At 43.9% G+C, this 20,468-nt stretch overlaps 1 protein-coding gene across 2 annotated transcripts in view; it reads left to right on the top strand.

The window, feature by feature from the left end:
• MAPK1 (mitogen-activated protein kinase 1) overlaps positions 1–20,468 on the top strand; it is a 106,890-nt gene that overhangs the window by 80,340 nt on the left and 6,082 nt on the right. For both annotated transcript variants that reach the window (XM_044921155.1, XM_021687870.1), the window contains 2 exons: positions 12,750–12,859; positions 15,950–16,075. In XM_044921155.1, coding sequence (XP_044777090.1) covers positions 12,750–12,859; positions 15,950–16,066 — 227 coding nt within the window. In that variant the 3' untranslated portion in view covers positions 16,067–16,075. The remainder of the gene's footprint in view (positions 1–12,749; positions 12,860–15,949; positions 16,076–20,468) is intronic.

Genomic DNA, 20,468 nt, shown 5'->3' with positions numbered 1-20,468 from the left:
CCAGGCACCCTTTTTTTTTTTTTTTTAATTATAGTTGACATATAATAAAAAATTAGTTTCAGGTATACAGCATAGTGATTCCATAATTATATACATTATTAAATGCTCACCATGATAAGTGCATTACAATATTACTGACTATATTCCCTATGCTGTGCTTTTTGTCCCTGTGACTTATTTATTTTTAGAATGGGAAGTTTGTACCTCTTAATCCTCTTCACCCATTTTGCCCACCCCTCAAGCCACCCCTTTTATTGCTACTTCTTAACTTGGATTAAGTTCACATTTTTAGGATTCAGAAAATTTGGGAGTCTGCAAAACAAATTGTACTTTTTTCATCTTGTCATTGAATAATTTTTCAAGTCAAGTTTTTTCAAAGAATAACTTAGAATAAAATTCACCCTTTTTAGTTCTGTGGGTCTTTGACTTTTAACAAATATATGTAGTTACATAACTGCCACCAAAATCAATATATGGAGTATTTTCATCACCCCCAAAAGTTGACTTGTGCCCCTTTGTACTCATTTCTCTTCTTTAGTCCCTGATTTCATTTCTCTCTGTTACAATTTGCCTTTTCCAGAATGTCCTAGAGTTGTAATTATGTAGTATGTGGCCTCTTATGTCTGGATTCTTCCACTCAGCATAATGCATTTGAGAGTTACCAATTTCTTTCCTCCCTTCCCTTTCCTCCCCTCCCCTTCCCTTCCTCCCCCCTTCTCATCCCTTCCCTTCCCCTCCCCTCCCCTCGAGAGAGTGCACACGTGAGCATGCAAGTAGGGCAGGGAGGGGCAGAGGGAGAGAGAGAATCTTAAGCAGGCTCCATGAGCCTGATGCGGGGCTCCATCTCAACGACCCTGAGATCATGACGTGACCCGAAATCAAGAGTTGGACTCTTAACTGACTGAGCCACCCAGGCACCCCAAAAGTTATTAGTATTATTGCTTATATCAGTCTCTTCAACAAATGGTGCAGGAACAATTAGACATCTATATCCCCCCCCAAATAAAAACCTAAAAATGGAACATAGGCCTAAATATAAGGCCTAAAAACTATTAAGCTTTGAGAAGAAAACAGAACAAAATCTTTATGACTCTAGGTTAGACAAAGATTTCTAGATAAATTACCAAGAGCCCTCATCCATAAGAGAAAAAGGTGATGGATTTCATTTTACTCTTTTATATTTTAAGTTAACTTGGTTTAATAATTATGTTATCCATTAGGCCTATTTAGCATGTATCTGTTAAATATATTAGGTGGTTGGTTTTTTTGTTTTTTAATAGGTGGCCGTTTTTAAAGACTTTATACTATTACAGAATTGTGGTAGGCAGAGTAATGACCCCATCCCCAAAGATGTCCACATCCTGATCGCGAGGATCTGTGAATATATTAGGTGACATGACAAAGAGGAATTAAGGTTGCAGATGGAATTAAGGTTGCTTTCGCCTGATTTTAAGAAGGAGGAGATTGTCGTGGATTATCTCAGTGGGCCCAGTATAATCACAGGGGTCCTTGAAAGTGGAAGAAGAAATCAGAATGGGAAACCAGAGAGAGAGCAGCTTGCCAGCACCTTGGTGCTTGTTCTTCCACAGCTTTCTTTATCTTCATACATATCCCTATTTTTACCTAAAATTTCCTTTCTATAAATAATTATTATATAAGCTAACATTTTTGGTAAAAATTCAAAAGTTTTAGGAATATTCAACTAAAAAGGTCAAATTCTTTTATAATTATTCCCTAAAGGTCACTGTTAATAGAATTGGTTTTTTTTTTTTTTTTTTTAAGATTTTATTTATTTATTCATGAGAGACAGAGAGAGAGAGAGAGAGGCAGAGGGAGAAGCAGGCTCCCAAGGAGCAGGGAGCCCGATGCGGGACTCGATCCCAGGACCCTGGGATCATGACCTGAGCCGAAGGCAGACGCTCAACCGTCCGAGCCACCCAGGCGCCCCTGTTAATAGAATTGTATCTGAGTGTCTTTCCATGTTAATACATAGATCTGGCTTTTCTTTAATGATTTTAAAACATTTCATCCAGCGGTGCCTGGCTGGCTCAGTCGGTAGAGCATGCGACTCTTAACCTCAGGGCGGTGAGTTCAAGCACCAAGTTAGGCATGGAGCCTACTTAAAAACAACAACATGTCATCCAGTCTTCTTTTGGAAATTCAGCTTTTTCTAACTTTTGCTCTTATGTCTGTATATGTTTACTTTAATTACTGTCAGCTTCGATGTTGAATTTGTTTTATGTACTGATCTGAGTCAAGGTTCAGAAACACTTGGTTGTTTAAAATTAAATTCATTTTTGATGTTAGAGGAACTATCTTTTAAAATATTTGATACAGGGGCGCCTGGGTGGCTCAGTCGTTAAGCGTCTGCCTTCGGCTCAGGTCATGGTCCCAGGGTCCTGGGATCGAGTCCCGCATCGGGCTTCCCGCTCCTTGGGAGCCTGCTTCTCCCTCTGTTTCTCTCTGTCTCTCATGAATAAATAAATAAAATCTTTAAAAAAAAAAAAAAATTCATTTTTTGATGTTGGAGGAACTATCTTTTAAAATATTTGATACAGGGGCGCCTGGGTGGCTCAGTCGTTAAGCGTCTGCCTTCGGCTCAGGTCATGGTCCCAGGGTCCTGGGATCGAGCCCCACATAGGCTCCCTGCTCCGCGGGAAACCTGCTTCTCCCTCTCCCACTCCCCCCGCTTGTGTTCCCTCTCTCGCTGTGTCTCTCTGTGTCAAATAAATAAATAAAATCTTAAAAAAAAAATCTTTGATATAAAGATATAGTGTGTTATCATGGGAGACAGTTTGAAGGTATAGAAAGAGTAGGTAAAAGAAACACCCTTAATTACCAGAATCCCAAAGTAATCTTTAACGTTTGCTATTCCAAGGTGCACACAGCTTTTACCTATTTAGTTATAATTCTGTAATTACACAATGCATTATAATTGTAAGATTTTTAAAAATTATACCTTCATTTGCATTGCATAGGTTACTGATTAGATTGGTTTGTATTCTGTGTTGTCCCAAGCATGTCACCTAAATCTTACTTCCTAAGTTGCCTTTTTAATACATAACAAAACTGCATAATTAAGACTTTATAATAAAAAGACCTCCAGGCTTCCCTCCTGTTTGTTTCCTCACTCTTTTTTATTGTTAGCTGTGATTTGTATCAAATTATTTGAGACTTTTAGTTAGCTTATTGTCCTTAGGTTAAAGCTATGAACTTTGAGATTGGTTCATTAGATAATAATTAACATTACTAAAATCCAGAAAGTTAATTTTGAAATGTAGGCCTTGGATGAAAATAATGAAGCAGGGAGGGGTTATAAAATAGAATAGAATAAAAAAGTGGAAAAATGGGAGTTGGTAGTGCTGGAGTGAGCAATATAGCATCATGTGTTAGAAACACGGTTTCTAACAGAAACAGAGTTTCCGTTCATAGCCAGCCACTTACTAGCTGTGTGAACTTTAGACAAACTGCTTAACCTCTCTGGGACTCAGTTTTCCCATTTATTTATTTAATTTTTTTTTTTTAAGATTTCTGTCTTTATATTAGCGTGCGTGCCGGGAGAGGGGCAGAGTGAGAGGGAGAGAATCTCAAGCTGAGATTCAAGCTGAGAATCTCTGACCTGAGCTCAGAGTCTGAGGCAGGGCTCAATCCCAGGACCCCGAGATCCATGACCTGAGCTGAAATCAAGAGTCAGAGACTTAACCAACTGAGCCACCCCTCCTATTTTACAAAATAGAGTTAGTAATAGTACTTGCATCACAGGGTCATATGAAAGTTCAGACCACTGGAATTTGTAGGTCTAGATTCTGAGATCTTAAGACTGATTTTTTTTTCATTTATGTATCTTGGAGATCTTTCTGTATCCCTAGTTACAAAGAGTGCTACGTATTACTCCCGTGTATGGATGACTCATAGTGTCTTTAACCAGTCTCATATTGGGCATTGAAGTTCACTTCAGTTATCTGTTGCTGTGTAACTACTCCACAGTCGGGCCTTAAAATGACCACCATGTATTTGTTCATAAGTCCATTGGCCTGGGTGCATCTAAGTGGGTCTGCTCAGCTTGCCTCAAGTTGCATGGTCTGAGGTGGTCTCACCACATCTTACATTTGCTTCTCCTTTGTGCCATTGCCTATCATCTTACAGTAGACCCAACTGGGCTTCTTCTAATGGCAGAAATATTCCAAAAGAGAAAGAGCAGAAACTGCAAGGTCTCAGAATAGCAGTACACTTCTGCCACAATTTGTTGGTCAAAGCAAATTCAAGGTCATCCCAGATTCAAGTGGTGGAGAAATAAATCCACCCATTGATGGGAGGAGTTGCAAAGAATTTGTGGCCATATTTAATCTGCCACCAGGTTGTTTCTAGTTTTTTACTATAACATGCATGAATTCATTTATTTAATAAATAGATCTGAGTGTTCTGTGCCATCAGGGTTCCAAGGCCTGGACTTAGAACGGCAATAAAACTGATTACCTGCCTGCAGGGAGCTAATAGTCTGGCTTTGTGCAAAAATGACATAAATAGAGGGGCACCTGGGTGGCTCAGATGGTTAAGCATCTGCCTTCGGCTTAGGTCATGATCCCAGAGTCCTGGGATTGAGCCCCGCATCGGGCTCCTGGCTCAGTGGGGAGCCTGCTTCTCCCTCTCCCTCTCCCTCTACCTCTCCCCCTGCTCATGCTCTCTCTATCTCTATCTCTTTGTCTCAAATGAATAAATAAAAAAAAAATCTTTAATAAAAAATGACATAAATAGGTGAATGGGAGACTTCAGGGAACTCACAACACTGAAACTTTCAAGCTGAAACACTGGCACTTTTAAGTCTGGTTAATGATAGTTTACAAAAAAGGAAATGTAAATATCTCAAATATTAGGAAAAGGTACTCTTTTTTTTTTTAAGATTTTATTTATTTATTTGTCAGAGGGGGAGAGAGAGAGAGAGCATGCAAGCGGGCGGAGGGCAGGCAGAGGGAGAAGCAGGCTCCCCACTGAGGAAGGAGCCTGATGCAGGACTCGATCCCAGGACCCTGGGATCATGACCTGAGCTGAAGGCAGACACTTAACTGACTGAGCCACCCAGGCGTCCTGGTACTCATTTTTATTATATGAGATATGAACATGGAAAGATCAGTAATTCCTTTTTTTTTTTTTTACCCAGTAGAAAGCATCAAAAGTTTGATGACCCACCATGTGGTCAAGGCTGTGGGGAAAACGGATGTTTTCAGAGACAGCTGATAGCATGTAAATTGGTTGAGCCTCTCTGGAGGGCAGTTTGGCAGTTTGTCACATCTTTTGTTCCAGCAATTTTGGGTATTGAACTTTTGGATCTGCTAACCAAATGGGGGAGAAGTGGCATTTTAATTTGTTTTTCTTTTTCTTTTTTTAAGATTTTATTTATTCATTCGAGACACAGAGATAGAGAGAGAGAGCACGAGCAAGGGGAGAGGCAGAGGGAGAGGCAGGCTCCCCGCTGAGCCAGGAGCCAGACGTGGGGCTTGATCCCAGGACCCTGGGATCATGACCCAAGCCAAAGGCAGACGCTTAATCATCTGAACCACCCAGGCGCCCCTTAATTTGTTTTTCTTTAATTAGACTGAGATGGCACACCTGGCATGCAACTCTTGATCTCAGGGTCATGACTTCAAGCCCCACGTTGGGCGTAGAGCTTACTTTAAAAAAAAAAAAAGCCTGAGATTGAATATTTTTCACATATTTGGTAGAAATTTCTTATTGCTGAGTCCTTTGAACAGTAGTATTGTAGATTTTTCTTCAAAGGAGTCTAGTTTAGGATTCTCTCCAAAATTACTCCAGTGAGGGGGAAGAAATGATTATTATTCAACAGATGGTACTGGGCTAGTTGAATAACTATTTGGAAGAAAATCAATTTAAATCATTACTCATACTTGAAAGTGAATTCCAGAAGAATTGATAATTTAATGCAGTTTTAAAAATCATGCCATTAAAAGCCAATGATACTTAACATATTCAGTATTTTTCTGATCTCTGAATGGAGAAAGACTTTCTTCCTAGGCTGTGAAAATACACAAACCAAGAAAACAAACATAAGAAAAAAATGGTAGATTTGATCACATAAAAGTTTAAAACTTAAAGTAGATTAGATAGGTGTGAGCAGTAGGTATAAAATGTTCCAAATTGAAAAACATTTGAAGGATCCCTGTCCTAAAACTATTAATGTTAAGGCAGCTCAGCACCATGGTTTAGGCCTTGTGCTCTAGAATTGGCCTCCTGAATTCAGATGGACCCCACCACCTCAAATCTTTGACTTTGGACAAGTTATTTAACTTCTCTCTTTCACAATTTCCTCATCTCAAAATTGGAACAAATTGCATTTCCCACCTCGTAGGGTAATTTTGGGAGAGTTACATGAATTATTAGTTTATTGATGTTAGACTCATCATTAATATTAGTCATGCCTGAAGAACAGAGAGAAATCTAAGACCTCAGTGGATAAATACATGAGCAAAGGACAAGAACACAATTACATGAAGAAAACAGTGAGATGAGGAAAAGTAGGAGGAAAATTTTAAAGAGTGGCAGTTGAGACTTTAGTTTGGGCATATTAAATTTAAGGACACCTAAAGGCTAAATGTTAACTGAATGGTTGAAGAAACTATGATGCCTCTGCTTAAAGCTTTAGAATATCATAAAGTCACTAGAAGTGATTCTTACAAAGTTTTTATAGCATGGACAAATATTAATGAGCAATATTTACTGGGGAAATAATACAGCATTTTTTTATATAAGGTATGATCTCAGCCATGTAAAAGAACATGCAGAGAAAAATTCTACAAAATTTGTCAGAAGATTAGCAGTGGTTACATTGAGCGATGGGGCTTTGGGTGCTGGGGCTGAGAGATGGGATCTTGGATGAGTCATTCACAGACTAGAGGGTCAGCTGTTTGAGGCTTTCTTGGTCCCACCTCACAAGAACCTATTGCCAATGGCTTAGGCCTGAAGAAGGACTGTGCTGGCTCTCATAACTTGACAGGTTCAGTGATGTTTGGATTCCAGAGCATAGCCACTTTGACCAGAATGTGGACCTCTCTGTCGTTCAGTGTTGCCTTCCTCTCTGTCTTTATTGTTAGTTAGCTCTTTTCTTGTGGTGACAAGATGGCCACTGGCAGCTCCAGGTCACTGTGACCTGTTTCCTGATAGTTTCAACCCCGCTGTGGGACTCACTGCTTCTTTGTATTCATCCCTGACCAGTCTTTGTGGCCAAATAAATCTTAAAAAAAAAAAAAAAAAAAGTTGAAGCACTCAGTGTGAACGGGAAGTTTGAAATGGAAATTGCTTCTGTTTATTTTTTAAAATAAAAGTGCAATTTGTGTAAGAAGTCTGTCTCCATTTCTCAGATAACCTGTTCAAAAGGCTTCCAGACTCTGTAGTTACGCCTGTAAATACATGTATTATATATTATGACCCCTGTGAATGAGGTCATAAGCTATATACTCTTTTATTGCCTGCAGAGAGTTGTATTTATCAATCTGAAACTTGGGTCAGCGCTCTAGGCTAAAGATTTAGGAATTTTTTCACAGATGGCATTTGGAATCATACAGGAGGTTGAGAGGCTAAGAAGAATGACGTGTCAGAGCTAGAGAACATGAACCTTCAATGGCCAATGGAATAGGAGTAGGAACTCTTGAAAACCAGAAAGAATGATGGACAAAGAAAATAATTAGTGCATATTTCACAGAAGCAGTAGATAGCATCATGAGAAAGTGGACATGCTCAGCAGTCTCCGTGGAACAGAGGCTTCCAATTAAGGGATCATTGGTGACTACATAAGAGTATTTGAGGGACCCCTGCGTGGCTCAATTGGTTGAGCATGCAACTCTTGGTTTCAGCTCAGGTCATGATCTCGGGGTCGTGAGATCGAGCCCCACACCGGGCTCCGCCCTCAGCCGAGAGTCTGCTTGAGATTTTCTTTCCCGCTTCCTCCCCCTCCACCCCTCCCCTGCTCATGCATGCTTGTGCACATGCTCGTGTGCTCTCTCTCTCTCAGATAAATAAATCTTTAAAAAAAAAAAAAAGTTGAAGTACTCAGTGTGAACGGGGAGTTTGAAATGGAAAGTGCAGACAGAAACAACTGGTCCAGATGAGGGGGAGCTGGCTACACGTTGTGGAGGTTTGGCTTCGAACAGAGAGAGGGTCTCCTCTTTCTACAATAAGGATATGTGTGAATCTGGTGGAAGGACATCCAGGAGGGTTGCTCCTGGGGACCTCTGTTTTCTCGGTAGCACCCTCAGTAATACCTGCACAGAGTAATGAGGTTCATATGGCAGGAAGGGTCTGACCCAAGCTGTGTGAGTTGAGAAGAATCTTAAAATAGAAAAGCAGCTGAGCAGAGATTTCCCAGAACATTGTGGGGGGGGGGGGCTTGATAAGATTAAAAATCTTGAGTTTGTGTGGTACACGGTTCTCAATAGTGTGCTCCTTAGATCTCTGAGGTATCCCAAGTCCTTTCAGGGTGTCCATAGGGTTAAAACTATTTTCATAGTAACACGAAGGTGTTCTCATACTCTCTCTGTGCTGCCATCCACACTTCGGTGCAGAAGCAGTGGTGAGCAAGACTTGCCGACACCTCGACCCAGGACAAGGCAGTGGCTGTGCCATGCCCTCACAGCTAAAAACCGGTGCCAACTGCACGTAAGCATGTCCCTGACAGAGCAGTAAAAAGTACTTGGCTTTATTACATCCCACCCTGCTTACATTGTCTTGTGCACGTTGTATGTAACAAAATGAGAACATAGACACATAAAGCATGTCTGCCACATACTGAATGCAATGGTTTTTCTCAGAGAAAAGTGCTTGTACAGTTTGAACTGTGGCTGAATTAACTGCTTTTTAAGATCAATCACCAAGGGGCGCCTGGGTGGCTCAGATGGTTAAGCGTCTGCCTTCGGCTCAGGTCCTGATCCCAGCGTCCTGGGATCCAGCCCCGCGTCGGGCTCCTGGCTCAGCAGGGAGCCTGCTTCTCCCTCTCCCTCTGCCTCTCCCCCTGCTCATGCTCTCTCTCTCTCTCTCTCTCTGTATCTCTGTGTCTCAAATAAATAAAATCTTAAAAAAAAAAAAATCATCAGTAGGTTTTAAGAGCAGGGTTCTAAGACTGGGAAGTTTGAGAAGCATTGTTGCAGTGGCACAGTTTGAACAGCTAGGTCTTTTTCTCTGGCCCTACTCAGAAATTCAGGCCAAGGATGGGAGTGACAGGTTGCAACTTTGATCTTGGATGAGACTTGTGCTGGATAGGTAAGATGGACCTGCAGTGGTGCTGTAGAGAGCCAATCATATGACTCACCCAGGTCTGGGCTGAGATGGGAAAGAAAAAAGGCTGATGTACCAGAAGGGCAGGGTCATGTTGCCGTGTACCCACTGAAGTTAAAGAGAAGGTGTGGGTTCTAGGAGGCTACCAAGGAGAGTCAGGGATTGTGGTCAGATGTAATCCCAGCCTTGAAGAGACTTCCAGTTTTTAGGGGAAATAAAACCTGTATCAGAGGAAGCATACGCACAGGCAGAGTGATTCATGCCATCTGAGCAGTGCCAGTGGATTGCTGTGTGGTGTGGGAGGAGGGAGGCCAGGCACTCTGACTGTGGGATCAGCACCTGCCAGTGGCTTCCCGTTTCTGTCCTTCTCCCCCTCTGTAGCTGTGAGTAATGCAGAAATAGCGCTAGCAATAAAAGGGAGTTGAAGATCCAGTTATTTTTCAGGTGGCAAAATAACCTATCTTCCTTTGTGATTTTTGCCTGTAGGTTTAAGGGCCTAGAATTTAACTTGAAGGAAGTAAAAGGTCTATTTTAGAGCTGCTTAAGCTGCCAAATACCAGCTGCCTTGAAGTGTTTCCCTACTTAGTACCAACAAGATTTGGAGGGGAAAAGTATCCCCCAGTGGCTGAGAACTAATGCTGTTAGAATCTGACTGTGGCCAGACCCTTCTGGATTTTTCCTGACAGACGGTGTCTAATTGGGCAAAAGGCCAAATGGCTTCTAATCTCTCAAGAAAGTTCTTGGGGAGGGGTGCTTGGGTGGCTCAGTTGCTTAAGAGCCCAATTCTTGGTTTTGGCTCAGGTCATGATCTCAGGGTCATAAGATTGAGTCCCACATCCGTCTCTGCACTCAGTGTGGAGTCTGCTTGGGATTCTCTCCTACCCCTCTGTGCCCCTGCACACACATGCTCACACTCTCTCAAATTAATAAATAAATGAAATCTAAAAAAAAAAGTTCTTGGGGAATGTCTATGATGAGTTCTTTTGTGGTGAGAGGGATGGTGTGGGGGGAGCAGTCCGTGGTTGGGAACAGTAGATAGGTTAGGTTTATTATCTGGGTTACAGATAGTAGGACTGTAATGCCCAGCAAGTGGTTATGTCATATGTTCACACATCTGCCAGGGGTTCTGTGGGACTTGCATTGGGGCCAGAGGCGCCTGAGTTATTGACCATTGTGCTACACTATCCTGACTTTTGAGAGAGCTGCCTCTGAAAGCCTGTTCGTGGGCCCCTGAGACCCCGTGTCATGGCTGCAAGGATGAATACCTCTCCTGTCCAGACAGTGCTTTAGTCAACACTCTAGATTCCTAAAGCCTCCTCTGCTCCAGAAAGTTCTCTAGCCCATAAAGCAAAATGTCACTGTTCCCCAATTTCCTATAGTACACTCATGTGTATTGAAAAGATTATAGAGGCAAAAATAGAAAATGGACTATTTGTAGAAGTGCACTATGTAAAAAACTTTTTTACAGTTTTGTGGACATGAGAAAAGTTCTGTGTTGCGTGGAATTTCTCAGGTGTCCAGCATGTGGTTTACCATATTTATCATCTCCCAGTTGTCTTGAAGATTAAGGGTGGGTGACATGCAACAAGGGAAGTCACAGTAGGAGCCAGAGCTGAGTATGCACACGCAGGCACGCACACACACACGTGCACGTGCACACATATCCTCTCATGCCTGTGCTTTCAGTCACCTGAGGCAGTAAGGTGCTGCCTCTGCGTGCTCTCCCGGGGACTTCCTGGCACACGAGCAGTCAGGCACTTCGGATTCAGACTGTGTACTGGCCTGCTGCTCTCCAGAGTTGAACAGTTTTTAGTGAGTAAATGATTAAAATGATTTTCCTTTACCATTCTACTCTCAGGACTAAGTGATATGCGCTAATTTGCAGGTGGATGAGGTCGATGATCTAATAAGTTATCACTGTAAGAAATAAGGCTTCGTTGAGATGGTAGTGTTTTCATTTTTGGTTTTGTATATTTTATTGATCATTTATTTTTTGTTTATTTTATTGATATGTTCTCTAAAAAGTGTTCTTTATATCGCCTAGTAGTTTTTCAGACTTGGAATACATTATCAGACTTGTTCCTTGGAGTCCTTAGATTTTTCAGGGGTGCCTCAGAGCTGTGAGCTAGGAATTAAGAGAGCTGGGTAGCTCCTTACTTACTCCCTGTCAAGAGCCTTCAATTTGAGGAAAGGACCTGCTACCTAAATTGGAAACCACTGTTCCAAGCATCATTAAATAAAAGCACGCATTTTTTTTTAAGAGCAATAATGACTTTTCTAGCATTTATTCTTTCTCATTGAAACCTGCTCTTGAGGGGCGCCTGGGTGGCTCAGTCGTTAAGCGTCTGCCTTCGGCTCAGGTCATGATCCCAGGATCCTGGGATCGAGCCCCATATCGGGCTCCCTGCTCAGTGGGAAGCCTGCTTCTCCCTCTCCCACTCCCCCTTCTTGTGTTCCCTCTCTCACTGTCTCTGTCAAATAAATGAATAAAAAATCTTTAAAAAAAAAAAAAAAAGAAACCTCCTCCTGATACTAAATACAGGAACTGTTCAGTCACATTTCCCTTAACCCATGTTCTAGCTGCTGTCACCCATGACCTTTGGCTTTCCTCATGGCTCGAAGTAGTGCCTGGACAATAGCTATGGAGGCCACTAGGGTAAGCTATTCATTAGCTGTCTCTCCCTCTTGGTCCTTTTGATCCCACACTTGCTTCTATTCCTCCACTCTCTACATAGAAGAAATGTTCAGCTGCTGACTACTGACCAGATCGAGAGAATACTTTGGGGGCGCCTGGCTGGCTCAGTTGGAAGTGCATGTGACTCTTGACCTAGGAGTCGTGGGTTCAAGCCCCATGTTGGGTGTAGAGATTAGAGATTACATACATACATACATAAACAAACAAGAAAGAGAATGAGAGAAAGAGAATACTTTGTTTTGGGCTTTGGAGAAAGATGTCAAGCTGCAGAGTGGGCCAGGGGGCCTGTGCTTCACACATGGATCTCAGCCAGGACCTGGAAACCACATAGGAGGACAAGTGACCATTGTCTTCTGTGACCTTGGAGGCCTACTCTGTGTGTTGAAAGATAAATTGGCCATTGCAGAGAGGGCTTTGGAGTTGACTTAAGAGAAATACATATATAACACTTTTCCTTCAGATGCCTGCAAAGCAGAATAGTGATTTAGGAAAAGTCCAGGTTTTGTAAGCAGAGTTGGATTTGAACCTTGGTCTTCCACTTTCAGCCTTTGGCTGATCACTCACCTTTCTGAGCCTGGGTCTGCGATTGTCAGATGGTCATAGTCTCAAGAAGCTCAGAGGGATAATAGGCACCCAGTGTGCGGGTTCTTCTCCCCATGGCGATGCTTAGTTCCATTGTTTTGTGGGTTAAGTTTACTTAAGCAGGAAATGGAAAGTAATTCAGTAAATGTTCCTTTGGCTTCTCACCACTGCAAAACCTTTCTCTTTGTAGCTCTGGATTTACTGGACAAAATGTTGACATTCAACCCTCACAAGAGGATTGAAGTAGAACAGGCTCTGGCCCATCCGTATCTGGAGCAGTATTATGACCCAAGCGATGAGGTAAGACCCATACTCCTGGCTGCTTCTTCAGGAATATCTATCAGCCAGCATCAGGCCCAGCCAGGAAGGGCCCAGATGTCATGCTTAGATCGATCCTGAGAGGTATATGGTGCCACACCTGGTCCTCTCAGTAGCCCACATCATCTGCCTTGGGGACTAGTGCTGCCAGCACAGCTTGAAACCTCTCCCCACCCCAACCCCCAAGCCCCTTCTATCTTAGAAAGCTTCCTCCAGGCCACCTGCAGCAGGGTGGGCCTGCGGAAATGAATGAATAAAGGGGAGCACAGATAAACAAGGGGTCCAAGGCTAGAGACCATTGTCATGGTTTGTGGCAGAAAGAGGTGCCTAAATCAGAGTGCCTGCCTGAGGGTGGAAAGGAGGCCAACTGCCTGCTTGGGGAGGGGCATTGCAAAGCGGGGGCGGGGGGCAGCTTGCACAGTTCCCACTGTGGCTTCATGACTTCGTGTCTGGTGTGCCTCCTTGGGGATGGGGACACAAGAGCCTTTTGTGGTGAGAAATGAGTCCAGAGATGGATGTGGCAGGCCTCTGGAGCATGCTGGACAGCCAGGTAAAGATACTGTGTGTCATGTTCTCTCTAGGAAAGTCCCAGTTCCCTGGCCTCTTCAAGTCTTCTGGGGCTTTATTCTCTGGACGGTAATGAAGAAAAATGCAATATAAACCAAAGTTTGGATCTTTCTAGTTGAGGCTCATGTATAGACAGCAAGCCTTCACACTCTGGTTTTAAAAGGGGGGAGAACCAAGTGGATCGTGTTAAAGGGGAAAATGGAAGATGCTAAAGAGAAGAAATCAAAAAGAGGAAGTATTTCGGGCGCCTGGGTGGCTCAGTTGGTTAAGCGACTGCCTTCGGCTCAGGTCATGATCCTGGAGTCCCTGGATCGAGTCCCGCGTCGGGCTTCCTGCTCGGCAGGGAGTCTGCTTCGTCCTCTGATCCTATCCCCTCTCAGGTGTTCTCTCTCTCTCATTCTGTCTCTCTCAAATAAATAAATAAAATCTTTAAAAAAAAAAAAAAAGAGGAAGTATTTCCTAATCAGTCCCCTTCCATCTCTGTCTCCTTCCCTCAGAAATAATGGGGGCAGCTTGCAGATACCTACAACATAGTAAATAACAGGAAAGGAGAGGAGAGTGTAAGGTTTGGGGCTCTGACTAGCCCTGTGAGCCCCCTATGTCCTAATTGCAAGCCTAGGTGGTACCCCAAACCCAGTTAGGAGGTTGGGAAGACCAGAAGGATGGCATATGTAGGACACCAGTGTGACCCCACACATGGAGCTGCCCTTCAAAGAGGGCTAGCTCCTTGTTTTTCTCTCATGGACATGAATCTTTTTCCCCCTTTCAAGAAACCAGTGCTTAGCGCAGAGTTTGGTGTCTTATGTTTCCTTACCCTAAAGGCCTGGTTGTGAGGATTACATGGATAAAATCTAGGAGTGCCTGGTAACTACTAGGCATCCACTGATTAACAGCTGGAATCCTCATCAGATTAGTTCTAGAACATTGTGTTAGTTTGGGGGTACTTAAAAATCAAAATATAAATAATATCAATTGACTGATTTCCTTTTTCATCATTATGTATATGGGAATTCCTTGACAGAGACATTTTAAATATGTACTATTTTTTTTTTTTTAAGATTTTATTTATTTATTTGAGACAGAGAGAATGAGAGAGACAGAGAGCACGTGAGAGGGGGGAGGGTCAGAGGGAGAAGCAGGCTCCCTGCCGAGCAGGGAGCCCGATGCGGGACTCGATCCCGGGACTCCAGGATCATGACCTGAGCCGAAGGCAGTCGCTTAACCAACTGAGCCACCCAGGCTCCCTGTACTATTTTTTTTTAAGATTTATTTATTTATTTGAGAAAGAGAGAGAGCAAGCACATGAGCGAGGGGGAGGAGCAGACTCCACACTGAGCCAGGGAGCCTGATGTTGGGCTCGATCCCAGGACCCTGAGATCACAACCTGAGCCGAATGCAGACACTTAACCGACTGAGCCACCCAGGTGCCCCTTAAATATGTACTTAAGCCTTCTGATTAGTTATAGAGTGTGCTGAAAAACAAAAATGAAAACTTGCAGAAAATTATGACACAGATCACTTTGTAGTCTTGTTACACAGATATTAAGATTATGGAGTATTTTCTTCTTGGTTTTATATTTCTATATCTAAATTTTTTTTAAAAAATAGGATTCATTTTGGGGCGCCTGGGTGGCTCAGTTGGTTAAGCGGCTGCCTGCGGCTCAGGTCATAATCCCAGGGTCCTGGGATTGAGCCCCGCATCAGGCTCCTTGCTCAGCGGAGAGCCTGCTTCTCCCTCTCCCTCTGCCTGCCTGCCGCTCCCCCTGCTTGTGCTCTCTGTGTCAAATAAATAAAATCTTAAAAAAAAAAAATAGGGGCGCCTGGGTGGCTCAGTTGGTTAAGCGACTGCCTTCGGCTCAGGTCATGATCCTGGAGTCCCGGGATCGAGTCCCGCATCGGGCTCCCTGCTCGGCAGGGAGTCTGCTTCTCCCTCTCACCCTCCTCCCTCTCGTGCTCTCTGTCTCTCATTGTCTCTCTCGCAAATAAATAAAATCTTAAAAAAAAATAGGATTCATTTTGTTTAACCCAAACATGCACATTTCCCCATATTAATCTTCCTTACAGCTTCATTTTTTTAATGGCTCCATAATATTTTTTCATATGAAGATACTGTAATGTATTTAATCAAGTACATTGATTTGAGTATCATGGCTTTTGATTGTATAAACGTATCACCACCACCCCAACAGCAAATTTCTGTTACCTCAACACTTAGTGCCTTAAAAATTTGAAAGTAATTTTGGGATTAGTGATAAATTCAGAAGAATGCTCAAAATGGATTTAGTTGTTCCCCATTCATTTACTACATGTTCATACAAAGTGCGCCTTTTGGAGCGCATAGATGGGACATGGGTGCGTAGATACTTTATCAGAGCTCTTGGTTTCCGTAGATGTCAGTGCTGCTGTATACATTTCAGAGTCTAAGCTACAGACATTATGAATCAGTACATGACTACCTCAACCATAACCACTCTTGTCTGTTCCATGTTCTGTGTTCTCCTATAGCCCATCGCTGAGGCGCCGTTCAAGTTTGACATGGAGCTGGATGACCTGCCCAAGGAAAAGCTCAAAGAGCTCATCTTCGAAGAGACAGCTAGATTCCAGCCAGGATACAGATCTTAAATTTGTCAGGTACCTAGAGCTTTAGCGACACGGTAAACCCTGGTGAGGGAGAGAGAATATAAATTAAATGTTATTAAAAAGAAAGATTTCCTTGAGTTCCATGTGGAAGCTTTCCATGCTTAAGTCAGAAAGTCTGGTGTACAATGCAATGATATCAGTAAGATTTTCAAAAAATTGTGTTCAAGAAAAAAGGAAATGCAGATCTTGATTTAGAGAACATGCGGAAAGAGGAGAGAGAATAGTGTGGGAACTCGACTGAGTGGTGGAGTGAGAATTATGTTCAAGTCTGCAGAAATGAGCAGTGAAGTCAAGAATTACAACCAAGGGCTGAAGCATTTTCTGGAGAAATGCTGTGGACAGACAGCCCGGAATAGGCTGGAGGTGTTTTTCTGCAGGCAGCAGTGTCATGTGCAGCCTGCCGACAAGTGGCCTCGGGGCTGCTGCGCTTGCACCAGAACAAGAGGCTTCCTGAGGGCGGGGAGAGAAGAGTGGGTTCTGTGGCAGTATGCGTCTGATAGAACTGTATCTCTGCTCCATTCTTCCTGCCCTGTCCATTCTGTTTTCATACATCAGGATCTAGAGACGATGGTTCAGGCTGAGGGTTGGCAATACCAAGGCTCAAAAGCAGAACCTGCTCGGGTGTTTCACATAGAGGGCGTATAACTGGTGAGAGGGCATTAGAAGGGCCGGAACGCAAAGAGTGGGGTTACCTGCAGATTAGTAACCCCGGGAAGCTCTTCCTGGGGGCCTTCAGCTAAAGGAGCAAAAGTAAAACAGTGTTAGCCAGGGTCCTTGATCATCACACAGCGAGGGTGCTGGGCAGCTTCTGTAACTGCAGCTGTTAGAGCATCACCATTGCTGAGAAGGGGTCACGAGCCTGTACTGCTGCTGGTCTGGGGGATCTCTGGAGCCTGAAGCTGCCATTACCATCCAGTGCCTCTGAAACCAGGAGCCTTCCTCCTCCTGAAAAGTCATGTGTCACTAAGAAGCAGAAAAAAGGAAACCTGGCTTTTCCTATGTGTGCTGGCCATTGGCAGAATCTCATCAGAAGCCAGTCACCAGTGAAGTCCAACAGTGCAGTTGACAAGCTCACAGCTCTGTCATTAAGAACAGAGGACAGAGGAAGCGTGGAAAGGATCTGAGAACAGACTTGGCCAGCTCAGCCTCAGAGAGCCGTGGAAGCCAGGCAGAGGAAGGCTGGGAACTAGTAGGGAGTGCACTCTGCTAGTGTGGGGTACAGAAAATGGGGTTTTCAGAAGTCTGGTATCTAAGCATGGAGGGTTGGAGGAGAAGACTGGGTGGGAGATGAGCTCAAAATGAATCTGTTAGCTTCCAGACCAGAGGGCTAGAGGCTTGGACGAGGGCTGTGGAGGCGAGAAGCGGTGTTTAGGAGAGTGGAGGAAAAGCAAAGTCTGAAAGACCGGATTTCCTAACCCTAGCACCTGACGCTGGACATGTCCTAAAAGACAAACTCAAAGCAAGTGAAGTGTGGAAGAAGCACGGGCTTATGGGACATTGGGAGCATGCTCATAAACAAGCCCTTGGGGAAGTGTCTGAATGAGAGAGGGAAGGTGTCAACAGGAGGCTGAGGAGGACAGAGTCTAGCAAGATTTGGATTCATTTATCCTTTCATACCTCATGATGTGACAGTCTGTTAAAGTATTTGTTATGTATAGGGCGCCTGGGTGGCTCAGTTGGTTGGGCGACTGCCTTCGGCTCAGGTCATGATCCTGGAGTCCCGGGATCGAGTCCCACATCGGGCTCCCTGCTCGGCAGGGAGTCTGCTTCTCCCTCTGACCCTCCTCCCTCTCATGCTCTCTGTCTCTCATTCTCTGTCTCAAATAAATAAATAAAATCTTTAAAAAAAAAAAAGTATTTGTTATGTATAATGATCTGCAAGGTCACTCACTGACAGAAAGTCAGACCCCAGGACCCAACCATTTTTACTCCTTAACTTGAGTCTCCTTGGGTTCTCCTTCCTGGCCCGTTTGCTTGGTGCTCACAGTGGAAGGGGTCCTCTCTCTCCCAGAGCCTGCTCTCTCCCTTCCCTGTGTCTGCACAAGGTCAGATCAGCTGCCTCAGCATTTTGTAGATAAAGTTTTATCTGGCCCTTTATAAGAACAGGTTTTCTGATCCCCTGGCCTAGCATATTGAGCTGAGCTACTTCGGTTGCTTTTCTTCTTTCACCATCCCTTTAACAGCTCATTTTCCTGAAGTCCGTTGGTGGCCTCTGTTTTTCCCCATCTTTTTTTTTGTTGAGCTCACACATACTGCATGCTTCCTCTTGGACAGGCACGTGTTAGACTCTGGGGAGCAGAGCAAACAAACCTGAACCTGGCCTCAAAGGAGCACACAGTTTAGTAGGGGACAAAGACACACACAACTGCCACGCATATTTTTAGTGTGAAAGAGAGTGCCGGGAAGGGGGCATCCTGCTCTCTGGGGAGGCGCTCAGCAGTGCGGGACCAGGGAGTCAGGCCCGTGTGGGAGGGTGAAGCCCAGGCTTACCAAGGAGCCTGCCTCTCCCTCACAGGCATCTTCAGGTTCCCGAAGCATCAGCGCAGGTGACTCTAGGGCAGTAAGGATGTTGGGTAACCTCAGAGAGCAGGTACCCTTGGGACCACTGGCGAGGCTACTGGAGGAAAAGGACAGTGCACCCGCCACAGCAGAACGAGTCAAAGGCGAGTGTGCTCCTGGGGCTACAGGGCGCAGCTGCTGGCCTGATGGCTCGTGACAGAGGCCACGGCGACTGCCAGTGTCCACCCGCGTTCTGAGAGTCCAGGACTGGGGCTTCTTACCAGGGACAGGGGTGGCAAAGACGGTCACTCTGTGTTTAGTTCACTTTCTCCACGGGAGCAAAAGGCACAGTACGTTATAGCATGACTTTTTTTCCCAACTTTTTGTTACTGAATTACAATTGACATACTATATTAGCTTCAGGTGTACAGCATAATGATTTGATTTTTATGCATCACAAAATGATCACCTCAGTAGACCTAGTTACTTCCAATGGTTTTTAAATTACTATTTTCAACTATTCTGAAAAGTTGAGTTTTACACTTACAAACCCACATTCCCACCACCTAGATTCTGTGACTAACATTTTGCCATCCATCTTTCTCACATATCTGTCCATCTGTTCTTCCATCTACCTGTCAGTCTATCTTATTTCTTTCTTACACATTTCAAAGGAGTTTGCCAGCATCTAGATTGGCTTATAATTTAGTCATCTAGAATATAAAAGTGAATCCAGAGCAAGGTGGGGCTGGGGGCATTCATTAAATTCTGGGCCAAGTTCTTTCACAAACATTTTATTTTGATGCTCACAGCAACATTGTCTGAAGTCAGCACACAGCCCATGTTTATGATTGAGGAAACTGACGATTGCACATGTTTAAGCGTTTTGCTGAAGATTATACGCTGTTGGCAAAGTTAGGTAGCTCTGGGTCTTTGGACCCAGAATCCATTTTCTTGTAAATTCTGTACACTGCCTTGGAGTAGTTCTGTGCCCTGGAAAAGGTTGAGGAACTCGTTCACAATACTATGGCACAATGTTACTGAGTTCCCAGCCTGCAACAGTGAGATTAGAAGATACAAACTGGAGACTCAGGGAGGTACAGGTGCCAGAGCATACAGGGAGGTTAAAGAAAGGTGATGTTGACTGCCCAACTACGTAAGAAAGAACTGGAAAACATGCCCACACAGGACCTCAGAGCATAGCTATGGGGCCCGTTTGCGGGAGGGGATGGCAAAGACTACTCCAGAGGAAGCCCCAGGTATCCCCTGCTTGCCTCGGCACAGGCTTTACTGATGCCCTGAGTGGTCTGAAAGGTTCAGGGGTATTCATTATATTTTGTTTAAGTGGGTCAGTTTTAGATATATGTCCACTGAAAAGTTAAAAATGTGTCCGTGGTTAGCTTTGTAACAAGCCTCCTGTTGCGTGGTTAACTTTGTGACAAGCCTCCTGTTGCGAGAGGCTGGTGAAGGTAGGTGGCCTGACTTACTTCCTTCTCTGCCTGTTGGTGCATTTTCTCAGACTGATTAATTTCTCCCAGCCAGTAGATTTGGCTGCAATTCAGAACAGCGTACCTCTAGAGGGAGGTCATTTCCCATCTCTGAGTCCATCTCCTTGTCACAGAGTTGGGTTATAACAACCATCCTTCTTGCCTTGACTCTTGAGTGGTAGATGAACTCCATCTTGCCTGAAAGTGCATTGTGAAATACCAAAGTGACATTCTGCTAGATCATACTAGCAAACATTTCACAACAGTAAGGGTCTCTCCAAAGAGAAGATCTATTTTGTTTGCATTTTGACACACTTAGTTAACCTCCCAGCCATCTCAAGCAGGTTTCCTCATCAGAACCAAGAACACAACCTGATTGGAGTGGTAATGTTTCACTT

The sequence above is a fragment of the Neomonachus schauinslandi genome, chromosome 14 (genome assembly GCF_002201575.2).
Source record: "Neomonachus schauinslandi chromosome 14, ASM220157v2, whole genome shotgun sequence".
Classification (NCBI taxonomy): domain Eukaryota; kingdom Metazoa; phylum Chordata; class Mammalia; order Carnivora; family Phocidae; genus Neomonachus; species Neomonachus schauinslandi.
The sequence above is the reverse complement of the archived record's forward strand: the minus strand, read 5'-3'. Positions and strand labels throughout refer to the sequence as shown.